Source organism: Crinia signifera, chromosome 3, assembly GCF_055691185.1.
Source record: "Crinia signifera chromosome 3, ASM5569118v1, whole genome shotgun sequence".
NCBI lineage: Eukaryota > Metazoa > Chordata > Amphibia > Anura > Myobatrachidae > Crinia > Crinia signifera.
This window is the reverse complement of record NC_139219.1, coordinates 53830205-53855882: the sequence shown is the minus strand read 5'-3', so window position 1 is coordinate 53855882 and position 25678 is coordinate 53830205. Positions and strand designations below refer to the sequence as shown.

At 43.0% G+C, this 25678-nt stretch overlaps 1 protein-coding gene across 4 annotated transcripts in view; it reads right to left on the bottom strand.

Annotated features, from left to right (window-relative positions):
* The window catches only part of KIF16B (kinesin family member 16B), a 296722-nt gene that overhangs the window by 78710 nt on the left and 192334 nt on the right, over positions 1-25678 (bottom strand). For 2 of the 4 annotated variants that reach the window (XM_083175821.1, XM_083175822.1), the window contains 3 exons: positions 21590-21640; positions 3733-3855; positions 349-438 (listed from right to left, as the gene is read on the bottom strand). In XM_083175821.1, the coding sequence (XP_083031947.1) occupies positions 349-438; positions 3733-3855; positions 21590-21640 (264 nt within the window). Of the gene's footprint in view, positions 1-348; positions 439-3732; positions 3856-13498; positions 18018-21589; positions 21641-25678 lie in introns of those variants that run through there. The other 2 variants (XM_083175819.1, XM_083175820.1) reach the window with 1 other exon arrangement.

Below are 25678 nucleotides of genomic sequence, written 5' to 3'. Positions count from 1 at the left end.
TAGTTCCTCAACATCTGGAGGGCCGCAATTGCCCAGCCCTGGTATAGAGTGATACTGTCGACAAGCGGGTCATGCCAGGTAAATATACTGTAGGTAATAATTCCTGCAAAACATCTGCATAAAAGGTACATTTCTACACACAGCTACAGGTCTGTATGGTTTGATAAATAAGATCCCAAGAAACAAGGATTTAGGCTTATGCATCGTTTATCACCTATGTTGATCACATACATTCAGTACGGCACAGTGTACTGTGTACACTGTGCCGTACTGAAGTGCCCCCTCTACCCCTGCAGATCGCAACTCCATTGTACAGAAGTATACATCACATAAGAAGCGATAGAGTACCTCTGGATACTTTAACTTGAACGTTTTGTGCATTTCTCTGAATCGACTGTATCGTCTGAATACCGTCCAGGTTTCTTCTAAGACTGTTATCTATGACAAAGGCAAAACAGTGGAATATATCAATGAAATACAATATATAAAATCTACAAATAATTTTGAACATATAAAGCATTTACTGTGAACACTGCTCAACAAGCAATATCATTATATAGGCGTAGTTTCCCAGAAAGTCGCAGGGACATTCCCTAACTGGAGACCACCATAGTGAGCATTAACACTATACTGGGCCATCTACGTGAGGGCGGCTTCAAACAGCCCCCCTGCTGAAAAGCTCCTGGCCATCCTGGAAAGGGTTGATGAAAGGAACACTGGTAAGTAATACATTTGTTCCAGTACAATGGAATGACATCACTAAGGAGGAAAGATCTTGGCGGATAAGCTACACCCTGGCCACAACCTGTTTGAACCCCTTCCGTCAGGCAGACGTTTTAGGTCCATCCCAGCAAAGACGACAAGAACTACAAAAGGCTTCTTCCCAATAGCTGTCCACCAACTAAACCGTATTGAACATACCAAATACTAACTCGAACTTTTCTAGATACATGTGAAATGTATGTGATGTATGTTTATGCCTCTCTTCCCACCCCCTTTGTGTTCCCTGATTGATGCTGCACTGTTACCACAAAAAATTCCAAGCATATGCAAGTATACCTGGCCAATAAAGATGATTCTGATTCTGAGACTAAGCATGGTCAACCATAAAATGATGGTCGGTCTAGACAATGTTGATCCGCTATAGTTTAACGTTATTTGTCTGTACATGCCAAAAGATTTTAACCAGAACAAATACATGTAAATACAAATAAATGTGCCGGATTTTATATATGGGCTGTAGGACAGCACCCCTCGCCCCAATAGAATCTGCTGCACTGCAAATGAGCCAGTTACAGTTCATGGAAACCCCACCTGCTAGTGACCTGCAGGACAGGCAGTCAAATTTGAAGGCATTTCCTTCTCCTGGGACTGCCAGAACCGGCTCCAATAAGAAGAGAGCAGGATTCCCGTAGGAAACAACTCTTTGCCTAATAGTCAGCCCAATACAGATTCTATAGGCTGCAGTAGGTGCAGTCTATAGAAGACAGGAATTTTTCGTATAAGCAGTTTAAGAGCAGCTTGTGCACAGTCCTGGCGCCTGTCAGCTATATTGGGCAGGTGCTTCCCTCTCCTCTCCTCCATAGGATCAGGCAGCACGGCCTGCGGTAGCTCTCTCCTCCAGACCGATAGGAGCCAGTGCTGAAAATATTTACATTTACAGTACATGTCAACAAGACATCCGCCCATATTTTGAGAATATACAGTAGATTGAGTCTCTTTTCTCCCAGGCACTCTATAGGTATGTATACTGTAAATGTTTTAATCTCATATTATTTTATGTATCTTGTTATTTTGTTTTTATTTTTTACTAGATGGCATCTTTTATCTTTTCTGTACTAAATTCCCTGAGCTTAAACATACAATTTAAGGCCTTCTTTTAGCTCTGATGTAATCAGAATCAACTTTATTGATTCTGATTACATCAGAGCTGAAAGTTCTAATGAAAGTCATTCTGTTAATTAATAATATTAAGCAGACTGTAATATTAGGAATCTAGTGGTGTGCTGTCTTATGGGGTATATCTAGTAAAATGTGTACTCTTTATTTAATGTGTAAAGTGTATGAATAGTTTTAACCCTTTCAGATCCATTCATGTCACTGGCAGCTTGTAATACCCTTTTTCCTCCAAAATCCTGGTTCTGACATGGATTTGGAAAACGCTTCCAATCCTGTTTAGACCCTTTCAAACTTGTAGCTCTGACCCAGGATGTTCCCAGGTCAGCATCATTCACATTGCAAGTGAATCAGAACCATTCAGTGGGGGCTATGTGTGTGTGTGTGTATGTATTTGGGATGGGGGGGGGGGGGGGGGGGGGGTGATGCGTGTCCCATTTGGGAGGTTGTCTGTCAAAGCTGTCACCAGGAAAATGGGCAGGGAGAGTTTAAAGCCTCCCTGTACAAAGTGAGGATGGGGTAAAAAAAAAAAAGAAAAAATGGACCTGTTCTGACCATGCAGGGAGGCTGTGGTCTCTTCCTATCTGGAGATAGCCGTCACAAACACTGTTCCAGTTGTTAACCATTCCTACTGTAATTGGGACCCGAGTGGTATTTCCTGGGTTACCCATTTACAATGCACCTTAACCCAGCCCCAATATACCTCCCAACATGGATTAAGGTTTGTGGGGGTCCCGACCAATAAAATGGTCAACAAGATATTCTGTTGATATATGCAGTTTGTGTTTTGCCACACAGAAACTTCAGTTCTCATATACAATAGTGCCCTCGGGCTGGTGATCTAGCTATGTGTGCGCCCCTGGGCAACTGACCTGGCCATCCTGCTGTAAATCAGCTGCACTCCTATACACAGAATCATCGTATCTTTTATACACAATGTTTTTCTTTTAATTATTCTTAACAAAATTTGTACCACACAGCCATTCATGGTAATCATCATCATCATCATCAGCCAGGTTGTGTGTGGTATAGCCATCGATAATGTGATGTCCAGGCAACTAATAGTGTCAGAATTTCAATATGGTAGTGCAATTTCAAGTCCTTGTACACTACAGTACTGTAACACACACAGCTGGGCATACATATGGAATCTATATACAGGTTGAGTATCCCGTATCCGAATATCCGTTATCCGAATTATTCTGAAATACGGACATTCCAGAAAGTGAAAAAAAAAATTTTTTTTTTGCTAAAAACTCACTGGGGACATTTGTAACAGCATCACTGGGGACATGATATGTAACTGGCACTATATATGTGCAAGACAATGATTGCTTGGCATTCAAATTCAGTGCTGAGATAGTACACACATTTTGTTTCACGTTTTGAAACCTTGTTTTTTGAACAATTAAAATATATTTGTGTGTATTTTATGTGGTAATAAAATATGTTTGTGTGTATATTATGTGTTTATACAGCATAAATGCAAGATACTTCAAAATACATCATTGAAATATTAAAATATTCCAAAATACAGAATAATCCGTTATCCAAAATCCTCCTGGTCCCGAGCATTTTGGATAAGGGATACTCAACCTGTATATATAAATTCTATACTGTATGCAATGAAATAACATTTTTGGGGATATTGGACGGTTGCACTGACGGGCATGCATATAGATTCATATACATGCCTGGCTGTGTCCCAGCAGCTTGACCGTCCATTACCCCTAGCAATTTTATATTTACCTCATTTTGGGTGATTTACCACTGTTCCCTGACCACTGGTCTACACAATCTCTTCTTAAAATCACTCTACTTTAACCACAAAATTACCTTTATTTCAAACTCATAGTGTTCGTCTTTTCCTTGTCCGCAGAGGACATAGCGAGGTATAGTTACTCTAACCGGATCGGTCAGGTCATCGGGATTGACGCCTAAGGAATGCGATACCAACCGCTAAAGAGGAAAGAGAAAAAAGTAAATATAGGGTATACAGAATTTAAAAAAAACATGAATATAGCTGCAAATGAGAAAAATAAAACACGAACAACAAAACATCATTAAGAACCAAAACATTTTGCTAGGTTGGTCTGTAGACCGCTGACAGCTTTCAGTTCTACATGTCTGGGAGATAGAGGGGCACAACAAAAAATTATTATTTTGAATCAATGCATTTCTTTCAGTGCGAGCAACAACAAAGCTTTCAATGTAATTCAAAGAGCACAGTAAAAAACGACTGTAAAAGTGAGGCAGTGAACGAAACCTTCAATTGACTTGAAATATTGAATATATTTTCAGCATGCTTCTTTATGCAACTAGCTTCAGCATTGATGTATCGTTTGATATTTACATACCAACGGCATTAATGAATCACTTGGCACTGCAAAGATGAACAGTTTCAGCCTGGGATATGTTCATGACCTACACACGAATACTGACCCATTGCATGGATGTGGTACACAAGTTCAACATTCAGAATGATGACGGAGTCTCCATGTCAAGTACTATTTTACCGTAACCGCAGCCTATTCCTAACAATCATATGTTCATAATGTAGACATGTATAATGTGACAGTTGGAATCTTTTAACATTTTCTTAAAGTCAACATGAGGGAAATGTTGATATTTTGAATTAAGGCACCAACATTATTAACCATTTGACATAACAGGGTTCACATTTTGAATGTTGTCAATACGGTACACATAAGCTGGCTGCAGTTGCTCATATACCCGGAACTGAATGTGGATATTTGCATGTACAGGTTGAGTATCCCTGATTCGGATATCGGTTATCCAAATGATTCCGAAAACCATAGTTTCCGGAACTTACTTTTTTTTTTGTGCTAGGTTGTGACATCACAGGATGTCAGCAACCGGCCCAAAGGGGAATCGGTGGCAGGGGGTGGGTGATCAGATGAACAGTGTCTGTGGTGCTCAGGAAGCTTTGATATTTGCAGCTTAACGAGCAAACCAGAATCAGGCCGATATGTAACTGGCACTACCGGGCACATGATCTGTAACTGACACTACCGGACACGTGATCTGTAATTGCCACTACCGGACACGTGATCTGTAACTGGCACAACTGTACACGTGATCTGTAACTGGCACTACAGGACACAAGATCTGTAACTGGCATTACTGGACAAAAGATCTGTAACTGGCACTACTTGGGACATGATATGTAACTGGCACTACTTGGGACATGATATGTAACTGGCACTACTGGGCACATGATATGTAACTGGCACTACTGGGGGGACATGATATGTAACTGGCACTACTGTGCACATGATTTGTAACTGGCACTACTGTGCACATGATATGTAACTGGCACTACTGGGGACATGATGTGTAACTGGCACTACTGGGCACATGATATGTAACTGGCACTACTGGGGGTACATGGTATGTAACTGGCACTACTGTGCACATGATTTGTAACTGGCACTACTGTGCACATGATATGTAACTGGCACTACTGGGGACATGATGTGTAACTGGCACTACTGGGCACATGATATGTAACTGGCACTACTGGGGGTACATGGTATGTAACTGGCACTACTGTGCACATGATTTGTAACTGGCACTACTGTGCACATGATATGTAACTGGCACTACTGGGGACATGATATGTAAATGGCACTAAATATGTGCAAGACAATGATTGCTTCAAATTCAGTGTCTGAGTTAGCACACAAACTTTGCTTCATGCTTTGAAACCTTGTTTCATTCACAAATAAAATATATTTGTGTGTATTTCGTGCCTGCTATCACTTGCTTTTATGTAAATAAAAAAAGTATATTGCCTCCATCTGCTTTTTTCTATCTATCTATCTATCTATCTATCTATCTATCTATCCAAACACACACACACACACACACACACACACACATATATACACATTCATACTATAGAGGTCAGCACTCAGGTGTAGCCCACAAAAATACTGTACTTGCTGGGCAACCGCAGAGCACAGGTACAACTTCAAACAGACAGCTGTATGAAATAACAAGGCAGTGTGAAATGGCCTGGATACATAGACTTGGCACTATGGCACCTTGGGGACTCAATGAGCATTTGGATCTACCCTGTTTTTTTCTAATGACAGGTTCTCTGTACAGTTTTCATGTTATTTTGTGTATGAAGGTGTTTAGATACCAGTTTGTAGTTGCCATGTAAATTCTTTTAGAATTACTTTACAGTGGCGTGAATGGGGGATAGGTGAGCTGTTTTTATATTTTGTACCTTGGTCACAATATTACAGTAAAGAAAATGAAACGTTGCCATTCTATCTGCGTCTGGGCCCCCAGAGGCACTGTAGCACCCCCCATCCCTGCGCGCCCACTTGCACCCCATCTCCCCCAACCACAATTACCATTACTTACCAGCAGCGGCGACGCGGTATCTTCCTCCTTCACGGACAGTCAGGAGTGCACACCGCAGCATGCAGAGCGCCGAGCCCCTCTGTATCCTGGGCTCGGCGCTCTGCAGGCTGCACTGTGTATTGTGCCTGCCTGGGGGGCCGATGGGTGGGGGAGGCATTGTGCGGGTGCGGGGGGTGGCGCCGTGCCACTGTGGGCAGCTTCCTGGGCCCCTCCAGAGGCCAGGCCCAGGACAGCTGTACCTACGGTACACCCCTGTCGACGGTCCTGCATGTAACACTTGCATGTCTACACTACATATACAGTAAGTTCTCTGAAGACACTTTGAGGATATTTTACAAATCTCTGATGTCACATCCTCCATGTAGCAGAACAGATTCTTTGCATCATCAGATATATCAGTAATAATGATTTGCAGAAATGCTTTCCCACGCATGTATACTGCTCTTGTCGTTTTAACTTAATTACATATATAACTATTATTATTTAAAAACTTTGTAACTGTACTATACATGAACACACAGTGTTTCCCCCCACCTGCATGCAATGGAATTATATCTTACCCTTTTAAAGAAATGGTTGCACATTTGCAGTGTTTAAAAGGAGTATGTCAGCAGTACTGTATATCACCCTGTTTTATGTATTCTGACATCCTTTACGCTGCCATTAAATCAAACTGATTGATTTTCACTATGGCCTTTGGCTTTACCCAATGGTACATCATAAATGTATTGCTTTCTTGTCAGCAGACTATTAACAATAGCTTAAAAGTTATCCAGGGGGTTGAAGGCAAGTGTCAGTCTCCATCCAATGAGCCTTTTGGTCTCCCAGATAGCTTTGTGTAGATCAAGAAACATTATTTTTCTGTGCCCAATTATATTAATTATGGGTCAAAGGCAAACCATAAAGTTTTCTCGTTAAGGGCCAGATGTACTAAGCTTCAAAAGTGATAAAACGGAGAGTGATAAACAGCCAGCCAATCAGCTCCTGCCTGACATGTCACAGACTCTGTTTGTAAAATATCAGGCAGCAGCTGGGTGTTTATCACTCTCCATTTTATCACTTTTGAAGCTTAGTAAATCTGACCCTTTATCTGCATTACTACCTAGGAACATTTGGTCCAAAAGGTTCTAGTCTGCTTGGACATAGTTCATACATTTTGCTTGCAGTCCTAAACAAGAACACAGGTGCGTCTGAGTGGGAGGACCAATCAATAGCCACAATAAACAGACTGCAGCCGGTGATTGGTTAAAGGTTGTGAACAAGAGGGCTTTGCCCCACCTGGTGCCCTAAGACTGTTGCTAGGGGAAGGTTGTATCATATTACGGTACTACTAGTTAATACTTAATAGTTCATCTTTAGCCAATGTAAAATCTATTCTAACATGCTAGACTGCTTATAGTCATACATGTTACTGGATTACATGGCAACAGTTTAAATTTGAAGTGGTCAAATAACATACTCTACAAATGGACATGGGCCAACCAGTAAAAATTTTAGATTTCAAGTCAAATATAAAATACACACTGGCCTGCAGTTTCCTGGGTTTTAGCCAGTGAAATCTATAAAGGAGCCTTAAGGTGCCCATACACTGAGGCCATTTGGTCAGATTTTGGCCGATTGCCATCAATCGGCCCATTAAATCGGACCAAATCGCCTCTCCATGACATGCAGTCGGGTCCGATGTGCGGTCCCGTGTGCATCGGACCCGACCATCCGTTCTGGGACCTCCCTCCAGGCGGCGAGAAGGTCCCGGCGGCTTGCAGGGAATCATGTGTCCGAACACTGCTGCGAGACGTCGCAGCAGTGTATGGGCACCTTTAGAAAAACACTACTAGTCACACACAGACATACATAAAATCTGCATTTAAATATATATATTTTTTAACCTATTAACTACATTTACTAAACATGTAAACTCCCATGTGCATGAACTTTAAAGGAAAACTAAATTAAATAAGAAGAGTGGTACATTTACTAATTTCAAAAAGTTATATCATAAAACAGAGTGCTGACAACCCTGACCACAAGAGCCCAAAGTTTTACTTAAGGACATGTGCCCTGACAGAACAGAGTATGCAGGACGGAACTGCATGGATCTTACAATAGGTAGTATTGGGCGGACATGCCGTGCTGGCATCAAGGACTGCACTGTGAGATGGGAGAAAGTGGCGGGGTAGAGTGGGGGAAATACAGAAAAGGAGGGAGACATGGGGGAAATGTGTCAGGGGGAGAAAAGGAGAGCAGTCGGGCTGGGCTGTTGGGGTGGTGGTGACAGAGAAAATAACGAAGCAAATAAATAAAAACCAGACAATACACGGCATCACAGCTAGTAATAAATAGAAATAAAAACGTTTATGCATTCATATAAAAAGTGTACGTAAAATGACAAACGTTTCTCAAGTGTTGTGATGTTGAGATTGTGAGTTGAAACTGTTATTTTATCAGATTGTGGGGCAGATGTATTGAGACTTTAGATAAACATGAGAGTGATAAACGGCCAGCCAATCAGCTCCTAGCTGCCATTTTTCAAACAGTCTTTACCATGGCAGTTAGGAACTGATTGGCTTGACGTTTATCACTTTTTTTTTAAGGCTTAATACATCTGCCCCACTATAACATATGAATCATGTTAACAATTATATCATTTATAAGAATGCAAGCTTCCCATGTCAGTTGGGGACCGCGTCATCATTGGAAGCTGTCAATTACACAACCCTACTACAGACGATGTTAAATGTGTTGTTAATCGTTGCTATAAAACGACAATAAATCATTCTCCCACTTTGGAAGCCACAACCATAATATCATTTAGAAACAGGGGGATGAGGATTATTCCTCACTCACTGACAATTTTATATATTAAGGCAGAAAACTACTACCACAAGATGTAGCATTTGTTTCAAATTAATCTAAAATAAGCACAGCTGGGTTCTAAAAATGACTAATATCTGGCTAGATTTATGTGTGTAACATTTATAGTGTTACATATGAATGTGTTTTGGCCACATTTCCCATTACACGGCCACTCAGGTAAGGTAGCATCAATCTTTATGTGACAGCTCCTCGGGGCATAGAGTCATGTTATGTTGCTTGGAGTCTTGTTAGGGGTCTGGATGTCGGCTGGGAAGGTTGTTATAAAGGAGGACTGGCCTCTAGAGCACAGATATTCTGAGGCAGAATTACACACAGGATCAGCGCGGCTATCACAACCCTCCCATCGCAACGGACGCGCGGTGTCTGGAGCCCAGGTGTGCGGTAAGAGATATGGAGAATAATTTAAGCAGCAATGGATCTTGCTGTGGTGACATATCTATCTATGCTGTGTTTCAGTGATGAATAATTATGAAGGATGATATAGCGCTTCTGTGGCCTGCAGATAGGTGAATGCATTAGCCTCTGAGAAATGACTATATTATTTTCTTTCTAACATTTCTTCTTTTTTTTCTCCTTAACTAGGGTGCACATTAGCATTGTGCAGGACGAAGCCCGGGTTACCTATCAATTATCAGCGGCAGGGCAGTATATAGATAACATGGGACTATAGCGGAAATAGGGGAATTGATTGCATGCAGGCAACATATACTGTAAGCATGTTTATGCAATGGTTGCCGGAAGATACTCTGCTGCCATTTCACTGGAAAGCTGAAAATGTAAGGTGCCCGTACACGGTACAATTGCTGGGTGCGATGAGATGCGCGTTCCTGTCACACATCTCATCGCGCAGCACAAAATCTATGTGCTGCACATACTTTTTGTACTAGATCTCGTCTCATCGCATTGCATTGCAAAACCAATGCGATGCGATGCGATCTAGTCCAAATTGTATACAATAATTGTACCATTTGATGTTTACATAGGCATGTGTCATAGTCACTTATGCAGGGTACACACCAGGGCCCAATCCCATCAATCTAGATACAATCCCGACTGATTGGATGTAGATTGTAGGTAGATTGGGCCCTTTTTGCCTGTTCTGGTCCGGTCCGGTCCGATCCGCGGGTCGGTCAGTCGTTATTCAGATCCTACCTGCAGCAGGTAGGATCTGAAAAAGACCATACACCCGGGTGCGAGTCGTGATCGGAACCCGCTCACGGTGCACATCGTGAGCGGGTCGGCCTGTTGTGTACCAGGCACAAGTGTACATCTGTGTTTTTACAGGCATATACATGTGTGTAAGCAGGCTCATACTTTACGTCCCAAAAAAGATTGCACATTTCACCTTGGGTTACCCCGTTAGAGCATTGCGCTGTTTGGGAATTAAATGGATTTTATTGGTTTTATTTTCAAGGTACCAGAAGGTAATGTTTAAGATGTTGATTTCTCAAATTAGAAAGAAGCCGTGGTGATCTCACCAACTGACTAGACTGCAATAAGTCAGCTCAGCACTGTATTGACCCAAGGTCGTTGTTTCAAATTCCCATTTTCTGTTCGCGGACATAAAAGCTAGACATCTCCGAGACCTCGCCAGAATGCAGCTCCGGGGAACCAGAACATTTTCAAACTTTCTTTAAAGAATAAAAACTGTAAAATTGGACGCAGCAAGTCATAAATCTACACATAGATTGTGTTAAAGTGCAAGTAACCGTACCAGAACCCAGTAACAGGTTCGCCTACTGAGTATGCTTTGCTGCTGTGAAACAAGTCACACAACAAGTTTGTTGCTGAAGACAAACAGACCAATATTGGTCTTGCCTCCGGGCAACAGGGACAAACTTACGCCACTGATACCCCCACCATTGGAACTGGGCCAAATTCCCAGATTTTCGATTAAACCTGAATCAGCCCCCCTCAGTTGGGAAAACTGCATGCCGCAAATGTAAGCCCACCTTATATAACAATAACTAAAAAAATGGGGGTTATATTACTCGGTCACGCTAAACGTTTTTACTTTAGCAAAAGTACCAATAAAACGTAAGAATGAAGCAAATCATGCAATTTCCATTCTTCATACAGTATGGAAATCTTTACTGCAGCGTTTACCCATAAATACACTGTACTATAATACTGCTGCAAGGTTGCTGTATGTACATTACATTGAATGCTTATTCCCAGTTCTTAAGGTCACTTTATACAGTACAGTCACTAATCTTTGTTTAATGTTAATAATCCGTTCCTTTCACTCTCCGTAGCCGGGCTGTGTTACACTATGTGGGGGCGTGATTGTACTTCTGATCAGTTCATATAACACCTTTCTGCCACCGCGATCTGATGCAATCAATGTTATTATTTCTTTTTTATTGGGCTGACAAGAACATAAAGACGTTTCCAGCCTAGACGGACTGTCACAAATCCAACATAATAACTGTGCTCTAATAAAGAAGAATGCGTGCAATTGTAGTCTCCATGTACGCCTTTATTTGTAATAAAATGTATCTATAGGCGAAAACAGGGGAAAATAATGTACATAATGCAATTTCCAGGCACTAAACTTAATTTGATAATCCTGTGCTGTAGACTTGTTACACATCGATTGTCTGAATGTAGATGGCAGCAAATGAATGAAGAAATACATTGACTACAATCGTTTAATCAATTGCGACGTCAAATCTAAAATCACAAAGATATTACATTCTGAGGCGTAAATGGGAAATTCAACAGAAGAATAGCACAGTAAATGGAGCATAGCGGTGTTTTCGTAAATAGCACAAGCGCCCCTTTCAGAGACATAATATGCAATTTGAATACTTGTATTATATGGTGAATGTATGCGCTATTGGGACGATCTCAGGACACGTTGCCAAAATACTGCAGTTTACCAAATGGGAGAAAAGATGCAAAGCCAGATGCACTAAGCTTCAAAAGTGATAGAATGGAGAGTGATGAACCACCAACCAATCAACTCCTGCCTGTCATTTTTCAAGCCCAGTCTGTGAAATGGCAGCTAGGAGCTGATTGGCTGGCTGTTCATCACTCTCCATTTTATCACTTTTGAAGCTTAGTGCATCTGGCCCACAGACTGTTCTGTGCACATACTCTAATATGCGAATGCTACGAAAAATGAGAGAGCGTCTCAGATAGACCAATGTATTAGCATGTTCATAGACTAATGCTGGGTACACACCAGGATGACTAGGGCCCGATCCCCTCAATCTAGATCCAATTCCGACCAATTGGATGTAGATTGTGTGGTGATTAGGCCCTTTTTTGTCCTAGTGTGGACCGATACCAATCCGATGCGCGGTCCCGCGGGTCGGTCGGTCGTTATTGAGATCCTACCTGCTGCAGGTAGGATCTGAATGACGACCATACAGCCGGGTGCGGGTCGCCATCGGATCGGAGCGGGTCGGACGAGACACTGACGACCCGCTCACGATGTGCATCGTGAGCGGGTCGTCGTGGTGTGTACCCTGCATAAGAGAAAACCGTTTAGAACATATCCTTCTACAGCGAGGACACTGTACATCCATACCAAAGTCCTGGTTCCAACCAGAGTATATTCATTGCCTAGCGAGCAGGTACACGTTGCCCGCTGCCTTGCCATACGCCTGCCAACCCCCTGCCAACAGAATCCCTGCATTAGCATGCTAGTGGATTTGTATGCTTACACATCCTCTCGCACACTGCAGCACGATGGAAAAATCATTCCATGGTCGCTCACCATCGAATGATTGTTCTTCCGTTTGTAATGAATAGTAAGCCAGGACTTTTCATTTCAACACTGTTCTCCGAATTCGGGACGGGTGCTGACATCAACCGCCCGCCCAAGCAGATATCGACATGTCTGCATCTGCAGGGGTACGCCCAGCGTTTTTATGGCCATGCTGGGCGTTCGTTTGCTTCCAGTCCCTTGCCCGCTCCCTGGAATTGAACGGCCTGTTCGCGCACAGGATTTGCATATGCGTATATTCACGCACGCGCAAACCCCGGCCATCGGGAACAGGGACGAATTCGGCCCGCTGCGAACGTGTCTGAATCGGCCCCCCAAGTACCATGTTTAGCATGGCTCAGTCCATCACCTGCATGGCGCACTCCAATAGAACTGTTCTCTTACCACCGAGATGTCCATGATTACTGTATCTTCTTGTTGGTTGACTTGAAGGATCATCCCAAAAGTGGAAACATTAAAAGTCACAGGGTTAGCAGGATCTACTCTAGTGTTCACTCTAGCACCATGCATTGGTCACAACCCATGCAGTTCCTCTTACCTTCCGGAGGTGTTGCGCTCTGTTCTGGTGATTCTGGCACATGCAAGTCTGTATCTTAGCACTAAAATACATACCAGGGTGTGCTAGAAGCTTCAGAGCAGAGAGCAACAGGCCAGACAGGAAAGACGAACTGCAAGGGATGTACTAGGTGCAGGGTGCTAGAATGAACACTACTGCTCTAATGGAAATGTTTCACCTTAGGAACAGACTTTGGTTTATTTAACAGGAAAGCTTAGATCACGGCTTAGAGATGTACTTTTTCTAATCCAATTAGACATCCTGAAGGCCACCAGAAATTGATCTTCTCAGCAGGGCCTTCTGTAAGAACTGTATCTAAACATACAGTTGCTCACTATAGGGAATCTGGTCCAAACATGAAAACCCTCAGTAAGCAGGACATCAACTACCACTTCGGCAATTTCACCAAGTTCTAGTCCACAGCAAGAACCAAAACATGCAATTCTCTTAGTTGAGCAAGGTCTTGCTTGACAAGGGGAACACTTCAAGCAAAGTGCCTTGCTTGGCTTGTGGACGCATAATGGCACCTGCTTTACACAGAGGTTCTACCTACAAAGCCTCCTGAAGGTCAACAGTGGTTCCTAGAAGCCTCACTTATCCCATGGTAGCTGCTCTCTATGATCTAGCAGAAAAAACATTCTGTGCTGATAGTATCTGTTGTGGAATCGATCTGACTTCTACAGTATATACCATATAATTCACCTGTTTACAGAATGAATTCCATTTATTATGTACCAAGAGCAAAATTCCAAAAATAAACTGAGGCTGGCCTCTGCGATATTAATACTTCAGACCCTCAAGGAAACACATTTCAGCTAAGAATTCCCATATTTATAGATCATACTTCTAATGATTTACAGCCAGAACTAAACTTTATCATGTAGCTTTACTGCTTCAAATACACAGATCTTCCATGAGTTGCTGTAGGGCACCATCTGCCCTGATAACCACTCATTTTCATATTTAATTGCAAAAACATCCCCATCACTGAGCAATGTGTAATAATTGCACCCTACTATGAGAAGAACTTGTGTAAAGTTTGGAATGTTATTTGATGCTGCGTACCTCTAACCAAAATGTCCTTATCGGTTTAAAAATATCATTATCTAATGCCAGTAAACATTTTCTCTTCTACTTTCATTCTATTAATATAATTACTGACAATACACATAACAAAGATTGGTTAAACAAGAGTAAGTAAAAAAAAAATCACTTAGGTTTTTATTTTGGAAACAATTAACATCAAAAGCAATTTAAACCATCTCAAACTGCTAAAACAATTTAAACTTGCCAAAATAAAGCTGGGTACACACTAGAAGATGTGTCTGCAGATCAAATGATCTGCAGATATATCTACAGATGGATTGGGCAGTGTGTTCTCCACTAGACTAGGCAGCTGCCTAATGGTAGACCAGGCCCTGCCTAGGGGTACATTTGCCTGAAATTGTATTATTGGGCGAGTTTATCACGATTTTTAAAACTCAGACTAAAGACAAACATCAGAGTAAAATCAGGATTTGAACGGCAAAATACATCCAAATCTGCAAAAAAGATTCAAAACGCCATTCATTCATCTCGCAAGTATTTTCAGTAGAAAATAATCTAGCATGGAAATTTACGAAGAACTGAGTTTATACACACAGAGCACACTGGACAAAATACATTTTACAAAGCAACATCCCTGTGAGCAGCAATTGCATACACCATCGGAAAACACTATTCTTAGTAAAGTGTTTGATCTTAAAAACCTCTCGGGTGTCCCTGCAATTCTAATGGAGTTTAATCCCGGGCCCAAATAAGATTCTTCATAAACCCATACCTCCCAACTTTTGAAGTTGGGAATTCGGGACGGTCGCGGCCTCGAGAAAAGGGGCGTGGCCTCGCGGGGTGACGCGGACTCCGGCCACGCCCCGTTTTTGCCGCTCGGCGGTGCTGAATAGACGCTGTGCGCATGCGCACAGTGTCTATTCTTGGGAGGCTGGGGGGGCTCCCAACTGCCCCCCCCCACCGCGGGACAATGGCGGCCCCGGGCGGGATGCGGGAACGTCCCTGAATATCGGGACGTTCCAGCGGTAAGCGGGACAGTTGGGAGGTATGTAAACCCTTCCCCCTAGCCTCAAAGCATTATGAATTGTGAGATGACGCTTATGACTGAGCAGGTATTGTCTTTTTTTTTTTGTACCAATGTGTGAAAAAACCACATCACAAGACTTCACTGCTTAATGCAACGATTGTATAGCGGTGTGTAACAGAGTCTGACCTGTATAGAAAGCACAATTTGGCATGAAAAAAATGCTGCAGCTGCTGCATCATAGCACTTTGTGTACAGATTCACACTCAGACGAACAGATACACAAGTGTCCCATATCAAATTAATCAGTGTACATGTGCAAGACTCACATCTACACGGATAAGAAGCTTGGTGCAAGGTAAGTCGTACAGAGCCTGGCACACCAAGAAGGGAAGTTGGCGCCACTGCAGCAAAAGTGTATGTCAACACATCTGTATAGCCTAGTGTATTAAATTTTTCATAAGAAAAAGGGCATGTTTATATGAACTGAGTGTTACTTTCCACACATCGGTAGCTGTAGACAAGTCGTCCAAGTCTGACCGAGAAACAAGGGTAAGCAATTCATTTTCACCTAAATGTGAGCTTAAGTCTTTGCACTTCCTAGAAAAAACAATGGTCATCTTGGTTAAATCATCTCTGTCTGTTAATATAATGACTTTCACATCACTCAAACTGTGCATCTGTATGTGGCCGCAATGTGAAGATGAAGGGCCAGTGACCCACAAATTTGGATGAAACACTCCATCATGCACAAGAGCTATGGATGTGTTTGTGAGAGCAATTGATCTATATGCACATTGCCCATGCTTAAGTTCGATCATCGCCGCTGCGTATAACAGCAAATGCATATCCCCTAATGGTGGTTTTGTTTCGTTGGTATTTTCATGAAGCAGATAAACTAGGTCAGCTAATGCACTTCTGAAGTTAGAAGCCACTTTAAATCCATTAGTGCAGACAAAGTCAGAGAGTTCCGCCTTCCAGTCCGTTGACAGCTCCATCAGATCCCTACTGAGGAGGGGATGCCGGATGGACTTGGCATAGTCGGAATCAGTCATCAGCACTTTTGCCAAAACTCGACATAGGTAAAGTGTGTAAGGACTGTCAAATGTAAATATAGTCAGAGGAGAGTCCTCAAAGGACCCAAGAAGATCTACACTTTGTCCTCCAAAACCTATGTGAAGTTCTTGCAAAGACGTGAGTGGAACAGTAAAGAGATGCACGGTTTCAGTGTCAGAGACGGACATAAAGTACAGATGTGATGTGAACACAAGAAGGCATGCCGGCTGAGGCTCCAGGTGGAACTTATTGGCAACTGACAGCCAATATACACCCCTAAAATCATTCTTATTGATGTGCAAATCTAAGAAATTGAAGCGGAAGTAATCCAAAATGTCCTCCGTATGGTGGTTCCTAAGTTTCAAAAAGGTATCCGGGAACTTCATAAAACTGCAAGGGAAGAAATCGCCACTTTCCAGGACATCATCTTCATGTTTACGAAGAACCTGGCCCCCTGCGTCTTCGGTCTCCTTCCTGAAAGAAAGCTTGCATAGCATTGGCTGTTCAGCTTCTGTATATTCCATGTCCGATTGCACGATGCTGTACAGTGTAACCTTGTTCTCAAGTGGATGCATAACCGCTAAGTCAGTTTGTCTCTTGTTTGACTCTTTTAAATTAAAATACTTCCCAAACGGCAGGTCTTTAATTCGCGAGAGACCTGGAATGTGCCGAATGCTATCTGCTTGTACACTACACAAATCCTTTGTGCGCTTAATAATATTCATTATTGGTGACAGCTGCTGCTCTTTGTAAAAAGATGAAAAATGGCTAAAAAGGTTTTGCAGGCTGTATTTATGTGGTGTTGAGTCTTGGCACAAGGAGCCATCTCTGGAAGAATCAGAGTCACGCTGATATGCGTACGGCTGTTGGAGGATACCCTGGTGAGTTGGGTAGTTCATCTTTAAATCCTTTTCAGGAAGCATACTGGCCTCTGAGAGATTACAATGAAATACATCATTGTACTCGGGTTGCTCATTATCAGCTGCCTTCATCTCGGAGGAGGACATCTGCTGGAAGAAAGTCCGGTCAGATTCCATTTGAAAGAAATCTCGGTCACCAGATACACTTTCTAAATGTTTCCCTTTGGTCTTGGCAGGAATTTGTTGAGAGGCAGATGAGATATTTTGATGAGCGCATTCGCTGTTAGAAAGATTTCTACTGAGAAGGTGCCTTGGTTCATGTTCTGTGTCAGACAGAAAGTCAAAATATTCACTAATGGATGATCTATTTTTCCCTTTTTCGTGCTCTTTCTTCAAATATTTCTCTTGAGAGTCAGAACATTTCCTTGTGAAGCCAGAATATAAATTAGCAGTCACAGGATTTAGATTCTGTCTTTCAATAAATGCCATTCCGGCTTGTCTCGTAGGCGGTGAGGACAGGGCTCCGATCTTGGGAACAGATATCTTTCCACAATTTGTCTGAGGATGCTGTATTCTCTGTGTAAAACATTTTAAAGACAGGGAAACAATCTTTTCCTTGATGGACACAAGTTTGATTCACAAGAAGAGACATTTGTGCTGATTTGTACTGATTGGACAAAATTATTAATATTCCATCGCTTTATTTATAGACAGTTTTGTTTTTATAAAACCAATTAGATGATCAGGTTTCAAGATCTTACCTTCTTAAGTTTAATTATACTGCTTTTCCACCTACAAGCCAGGTCGTACCTGGGTTTTTAGACCTGGCCCCAACCCGGCTTTTGACCCTTTTTAGACCGGCACCTGGACCCGGCATAATGCCGTGCGTGTGACGTCACCGGAGACGGAGCCTGAGCCGCCGTTGGGAGATGAGAGCATCTCCCAACACTGGCTTTTCAATTGCAGTGAACGGGTCAGGGTTGCATCGACTCGGGTTACCGGTTTACACAGTACCATTACTTGGGCCCTTCCCATTTTCAACCTTGGTCAGGACCGGGGTAGGATTTCAGTGAACATGGACCAGGGTTTTGCGTCGTTTACACCGACCGCTGACCCGGGAGAACCAGTGTTATTTTGCCATTTTAAAAGGGGTATTACTTAAAAATGCTTTCCAATACAACTCCAATTAGATGAGGCAGTACTGTAGCTAGATTGTAAACTGTTGCACTGTACTCTATGGGGGAGATGTATAAAGCCGTGTAAAGAGTAGGGTAGTGGTCACATGGAGACATTGCCTATGGCAAACAATCAGCTTTTACCTGTCATTATATAGCATGTGCATGATAAATGCTACCTCAAAACGGATTGGTTGCTACTGCTTGATACACCTCCCCCTATGCATCTTCAGATTTATATAATAAAAAGTGATTGACAGGACTAGTATTTACATGGATATTAAGCATATGTTTTGGGAGCCCTGCCCATATTAGTCTTCCCACTCTGTCACTACTTTTGCTCGCACACTCATTCAAAATATAGTTTTTTTCCAAGCAATTCACTGCGCATTGATATTTATAGTAGAATATATACTGATTTAGCAGTGGATGTATTTGCAAAGTCGCTTACAAGCTTTGCAAATCCAACCAGTGAAAATGCAAATGCAGAAGGTGGTGTCAGACATCTCACTGTTGCATTTGCGGCTGCAGCCTGAGATTAACATCGCAACTGATGGTCTTGATGTGTCCCGCAGACAACCAGTTGAGTAACCCTCAGTTTACGCAGGTTGGCTGTCGTAGGGTGCCTTGCAAGGACAGAAATTATGTGTCTAGAGCAGTGGTTCTCAAACTGTGGGTCCTGAACCCAAAGTGGGTCCCGACCTTCTCAGCTATGGGGTCACGACTCCATGTTGCCGACCATCAGGCTGATGACTTTTCTAATCTCAGTCAGTGATTCAAAAATCCGTTGAATTGTCTGTTATTTTACACTCCTCACATCCTTTTGTATCTCCACAATGCTGCCATGTATGTGCTGTCTGCTGACTACACATGTGATGTGATGGCCTTCTGCAGTAACTTGCTGGGGTCCTGTCATTTTTATTATCTGATGGGGTCCCAGAGCAAAATTGTTTGAGGACCCCTGGTCTAGAAATGCAGACACTAGTCTTGCTACCTCCTGCAACGCCGGGGATCCATATCCACGCATAACCTCCCCTACGTGATCATGCAGGACCTGTTCAGTACATGCGCAGAACGTGGCCTGTGCAGTTTCTCGATAATCGCAAAGCTGTGCAGACGTTTCCATAAGCAAACTAGGGCCAAATTTTGTAGAAGACACATATAAAACACACACAAGCGAACACACAAGATTGTCCGTAATATAGTCATCTGGTAATGGTCGGATGGTATCTTATTCTTTCAAATTTTGCACTGAGGAATTATCTTTTACGAAAATCTAAATCGCGATTCCCAAGATTTGCTATTGCTGCTATTTGTGGTGACAGAAAATAAATCCTAATCCCAAATTACTTTTTTTTTTTTTAATCAGGCTCTCAGTTCCAAATAGAACTGGTCAGTGCATTGTTTATAGTATACAAGTATGTACAACCCTGCAATGTGAGTCATTGGCTGAGTGACTCATTGGCACGGTTGCCTTATCAGAATAGTGGCAGCACCAGTAATTTTACTGACAAGCACAGAGATGGTGTCAGACATGACGGTGTGCCTCGGCACATCCAGGGTAACGTATGCAAGCTCCTTTAATATTAATAAATCTGTGAGAAACACTTTCATATATCGAATAGTGCACTATGTGATGTTATGGGAAGAGCGACAGAGCTTGTTGGAAAAGGACATACTGGCATTTAAATGGTCACTGTCTAGTGCAAGTTGTTAGAAAGCTCCAAAAACATAGGGGAGGATTCCCTCGGGTCTAAACTCTGGCTCGCGTCCGATGGTGGAGGGAGGTATGAGCATGCGCAAACCCGGTAACAAATGGCTTCAGCGAGTCTCACAATCGCTGAGCCGTGTGCTCAAGGGTGTGTGGTATGGCGGTCCGACAATCGGTATACCGACATCGGAATACCAACAGTCAGTATCCCGACATGCAGGCGCTCTGAAAGGGCGGCGAGCGCAAAGAAGCCCCTTGCGGGCTCGCTGCACTCACCACGCTGCCGGGCCGGTGGCTCGATTTGCTAGACACAGGTTCTATTCTCCCTCTATGGAGGTCTTGGACCCCCACAAGGGAGAAGAGCACATCAGTCGGGATCCCGACTGTGGGGCAGTCATCCGCCACCCGCTCCAGGAGGGGCGGAATGGGGTCGGCAGCAGGGGAACGCCCAGTGCTTTATGGGCGTCCCCTGGGAACGCTAGGCATTCCCCTGGGAACGCAGACGTGTTGATGTCTGCTTGGGGTAGGCGACTGACATCCCTTGAATTCAGAGCCTGACTTGAATTGTATGATCTCCGGTCACCTGAAAAGGACTGACTCACTTTTCTGATCAAAGGCTGCAGAAATATCTCCACCATTCCTGCAAATGCAATGGGATTCCTCCCCCCTCCCCCCACCCCCATTTACCTGTGCGCTAGCCACCCTAGCAAATACTCTGAATCTGGCCCATAATTATATGTATTTAAAACTTTGACTCAGCCTGTTGCCAGTGAACATCACAGGTTCTACTGGTTATATAGCACAAATTCTCTGTATCAGGTCAGGCCACTTTTGGCTATTTGTACCACTGCAATGCTAAATAATGCTGTCCTCTATTCTACAGAACGTAGTTGCTGGACAAGTTAGAGCCAGTAAAACATTTCCTTATGCACACACACACACTTGATTTGAAGAACTAGATTAAAACTTCTGCAACTGAAAGCATCTCTTTGCAGAAAGGGACTGTGACGCTGTTTGTGTGTAGTGGATCCTGACCAGTTAGTGACCACACTTGCAGCATAAGTGGATGCTTTAGGCAACATGGCAGCCCCCACTAAGTGTATTGGCAGTGAGTGTGTGAACTGTGCGCTAAACTATGACTAGTTTAAAAACAAGTCCTGTTACAAATAAAGGATGGCAGAATACGGCCCCACCACCAATCACACCAAATCATTATGATGCAAATTAATGAATGAATAAAAAAACAGCAGGTGGGTACTTACCTCATACTTCATTTTTCTTTTGGAGATACCATTCAGAAAAGTGTCACTTCCCTAATAGTAAGAAATAATGTGGTTAGGTACAGTCACAGAAATACCTACTGTACACATCATGCACTCATATGCCCACGTGCGGCTATCATTTATTTTATATAGAGTGTGTATGTCTCTCATAGTTGACTACCCTCCTGCATTCTGCAGGAGACTCCCTGAAACAGCAGCAATCTCCCTCTCTCCCTCATTAATCTAGAAATCTTCAGCTAGCCCACATTGCACCGTTACATTTTTGGGGAAAAAAGGAATGAGAGATAGATACAGTTACATTGAATCATCAGCACCATTTCCCAGCACTTTACCAAGTATAGTAGCTCTTACTAACTGCTTTGCGGCTCATCTACATTTGGAAATAAGTCATTTTAAAAGATTCCTCTCAGATGTAGCAGTACACACCCACGCTTCTAGGTGCCAGATGACAGATTGAAGCTGCACATGGATCCCTCCTTGCGGTGACACCTACACTGACCGCATCACTTGTGTGCAATCAGCCTTCCCAACAGCGGCACACAGAGGGAGGTGGATCCTCACGGCATTGGCCGCAGCATCTGTGCGCCTCCGGTTCTTTCCATGCTGACAGGCAGCAGCAGGGGACTGAGTGAACTCTCCTCGCGCCCAAGCAGAAGATCAGTTGCAGCGTCTGTGTGCAAACAGCACAACTGGGATAGCTTGGCCACCCGACTCTGCGAGAGGTAACCGAGTGAGTAACAATTCCAGCTGGATGCTTTTTATTAAAATAACGGTACTTGTGTAGTTTCACGGCGCCACTAGATTGCATGCGATTTGACATCCGATATCGCATGCGATTTACTATCCATTTCTTTACCCCACTATCCAAGTGGGCATAGAGTTGATTTTATATAGCCAACGAGCCTGAAGCGTGGCGAGCGCAGCGTGCCCCGCGAGGGTACACGGATGTTGTTTCAAAGCAACTGCCGATATCGCATGCCATTTGCATGCAATTCCATCAAATATATTCCGTGTCCCCGCGCGGGGCTTGCTGCGCCCGCCACGCTTCAGGCTTGCCACGCTATATAAAATCAACTCTATGCCCACTTGGATAGCTGGGTAATGAAATAGATAGTAAATCGCATGCGAACTAGTGGCGCCGTGAAACTACACAAGTACCAAAATACCTAACACAAAGCTAAGTTGCCCACACTTGGACATAAGTGAAAGTTTATTGGGCACGGGCTTATATCGATAAATCACATCGGTCTGACCTGCTTGTAAGATTATTCAATACGGAGACAGTGAACTTGAGCTTGTATTCCATCAACATAAATCTAAACATCAGTTGCAAATATATATCTAATGTGTGGATTCAAAGAATCGTTTTAAACCACATTGACACAAAGGTTTATGACCAAAGACATTTGCTATATATGTTCTGATACTCTGGTTGGAGCACAGTGTCATTCCTGAGTAGCATATAGAACAAGCCCAAGGTGGCAATCTAACTGATTAAAGCTCTTAACAGTGAATGTATCCAGGTTAAAAAGAAGTATGTGTATTAACTGTTTTTATAAGTTGTACTTCTTGGTATTGCATACTAAGGTTGTTCCTTTTTTTATTTATATGTAATAAATTGCTATTTACTTTTTACAAAAGCGCTCCCTTTGTTTATTAGTAAATTGTTTCTCTAGTGGTCCAGTTAAATATTTGGGATCTGCTTTATCCTGTGTAGGCATCTAATTTTAATATTGTTTTACCCCATAGATAGACTGCCTGTTGGGTCCTAGATGGTTGGATACCTACACTAAGTCTATTCTTGAGATATTCCCATTGCGCCAGATTCTTCTTTTCTTTTTTTTACTAGCTTTTCATTTTTGTTGTCCAAATGCTCTATGCCAGCGGTTCCCAAACTGTGTGCCTTGGCACCCTGGGGTTCCATGAAGCACTTGTGGATGTGCTCTTGGTTGATGGTCCAGGACCAATTCAGATTATTTATAGTCAATGTAACAGGCAAAACCAGTGCTTGTGGCTTCCAATCATATCATATGTGGACAAACAGATGCAAATCCTGTCCCTCACCACATAACTGATTATAAGGATGACATATAAACACAATTTATTTAATTTAATATTTTAATCTAAAGTACTCAATAAGAAACTTTTGGCCTAGCCGTGCTATTAAAAAAATTCTGATACTCTAGGGTGCCTTGATTAGAAAAAGTTTGGGAACCATTGTTTTATGTCAGCGGTTCTCAAACTGTGAGTCCTGACCCCAAAGTGAGTCCCGACCTTCTCAGCATGGGGTCACGACTCCATGTTGCTGACGATCAGGCTGTAACTTGTTTGGGGTCCTGTAATTATTTCTATTGTCTGACGGGGTCCCAGAGCAAAATAGTTTGAGGACCACTGTTCTATGCATTGATTATATAGGGCAACTGCTCTTGCTGTGACAGGTAAAAAGCATTTTCCATTCGCTATTTTTACATGCTGACCACGTTAACGGTAGAGTAGTTCTCAAGCACCCATCATACATTGCCTATAGGCTGCTAAATGCTGGGGCATACAGTCAAAAGTTGAACAGATAGGGTGTCAGTTTGTGGCAGAAAATCTGTCAAAATGCAGTGAATAACTAAAAACACAATAGAAAAACCAGCTACAGAATATTTTAGAGCATTTTTCCTGCTGGTAGCAAAAAAAAAAAAAAAAAAAGCTTCAAAAATTCTACATAGTTTTCAGGCAGCTGTTAAATCACTTGAGTCACAGGTGCATAAGAAATAAGAAACTTCCATGCACCGCGTTTATGAGCGAGCTGTTTTACGGCTGGCCCTGGACAGTGTTTGTACTGCTGCTATGCTCCACATCACCAGTAACACAGATGCGTGTGGGTTTTTAGATTTAGTATTTCAAATTAAAGACACAATAACTAAATCAATTTAAAAATTGGAACACTGATTTATTTAAATCAAAAATAATTTTGGATGTGCCAAGTAAGATTCTTCATCAAAATCAATAAAAGAGGTGCAATCAGTAGAAGAGAACAGTTGTCGGCGTAGAATGAATCTAGAACAAGATCAGTGTACGTAGAAGAGGACATAATTAAGTCGCAGTTGATACATGGGCAATCTAGAAGTGGAAAAAAAAGCTGCTTCAGCACATAGGGCCTTATTCTGGTCGGTGCGGACAGATCCGATTATGCGGCCAGGACCGTGCGTGCGAAACCCCGCCTTCCATACGGATCGCCAACTCCGTCCGTACGCGGTAAGAAGCTGGCCGAACGGACCGCACGTGTATTTTACACGGAATACGCCTCCTCCATCTAAGGGAACCTCCCCCATCATTCGATGGTCGCAGACCATCGAATGCAGGACCGAGTGCTCCACCAGCTCCCGCAACCTCAGACCACACGGACATTTCTCCGTGCAAAAGCAGGGATCTGGGCGGGCAGCAGACATCCGGCGATGTCATATGTCCGCCCCCTACACGTGCGTCACGGGCGCATTACCATACGTACGCCCAGTGTTTGCATGGGAACGCCCATGAAACGCGGGGCGTATGCATATGGTAATGAGCCCAAATAGCCCTTCACGCCCCTCTCCACCCCCTGTTCGGAGTGTTCACATATCATGCGGGATTTGGCCGTACGCCCCGCTCGCACATGCGCAGAGACGCCTCTGCACATGCGCAGACACAAAACATCGGCGGGCCGACCGCACGCGGATATATCCGCACCGACCAGAATAAGGGCCATAGTTATGAATACAGGAAATAGCAAATCAAGGTCACGGTTGCAAACCACAAATAAGGCAGGGGAAATTATTATCATCATCAGTGCATTGTAAGGTCCCACAAGGCTCAACGTTGGGGAGAACAGACAAAATACATCACAAGGTGATACACCGTAGACAACGTAGATGCAGACATGACAATATAGGGCAGGGTGTTATCTGGTCGCAAGAGTTTACAGTCTAATTGGAAGAGGACACAGCTGAAGCAGGAGTGAGTGAGTGTACAGATGTGTTCTCATACACATGCAGCCACTCTCGGAATGCCAGGTCCGGTGAGATGCTGCAAAAAATATATCTC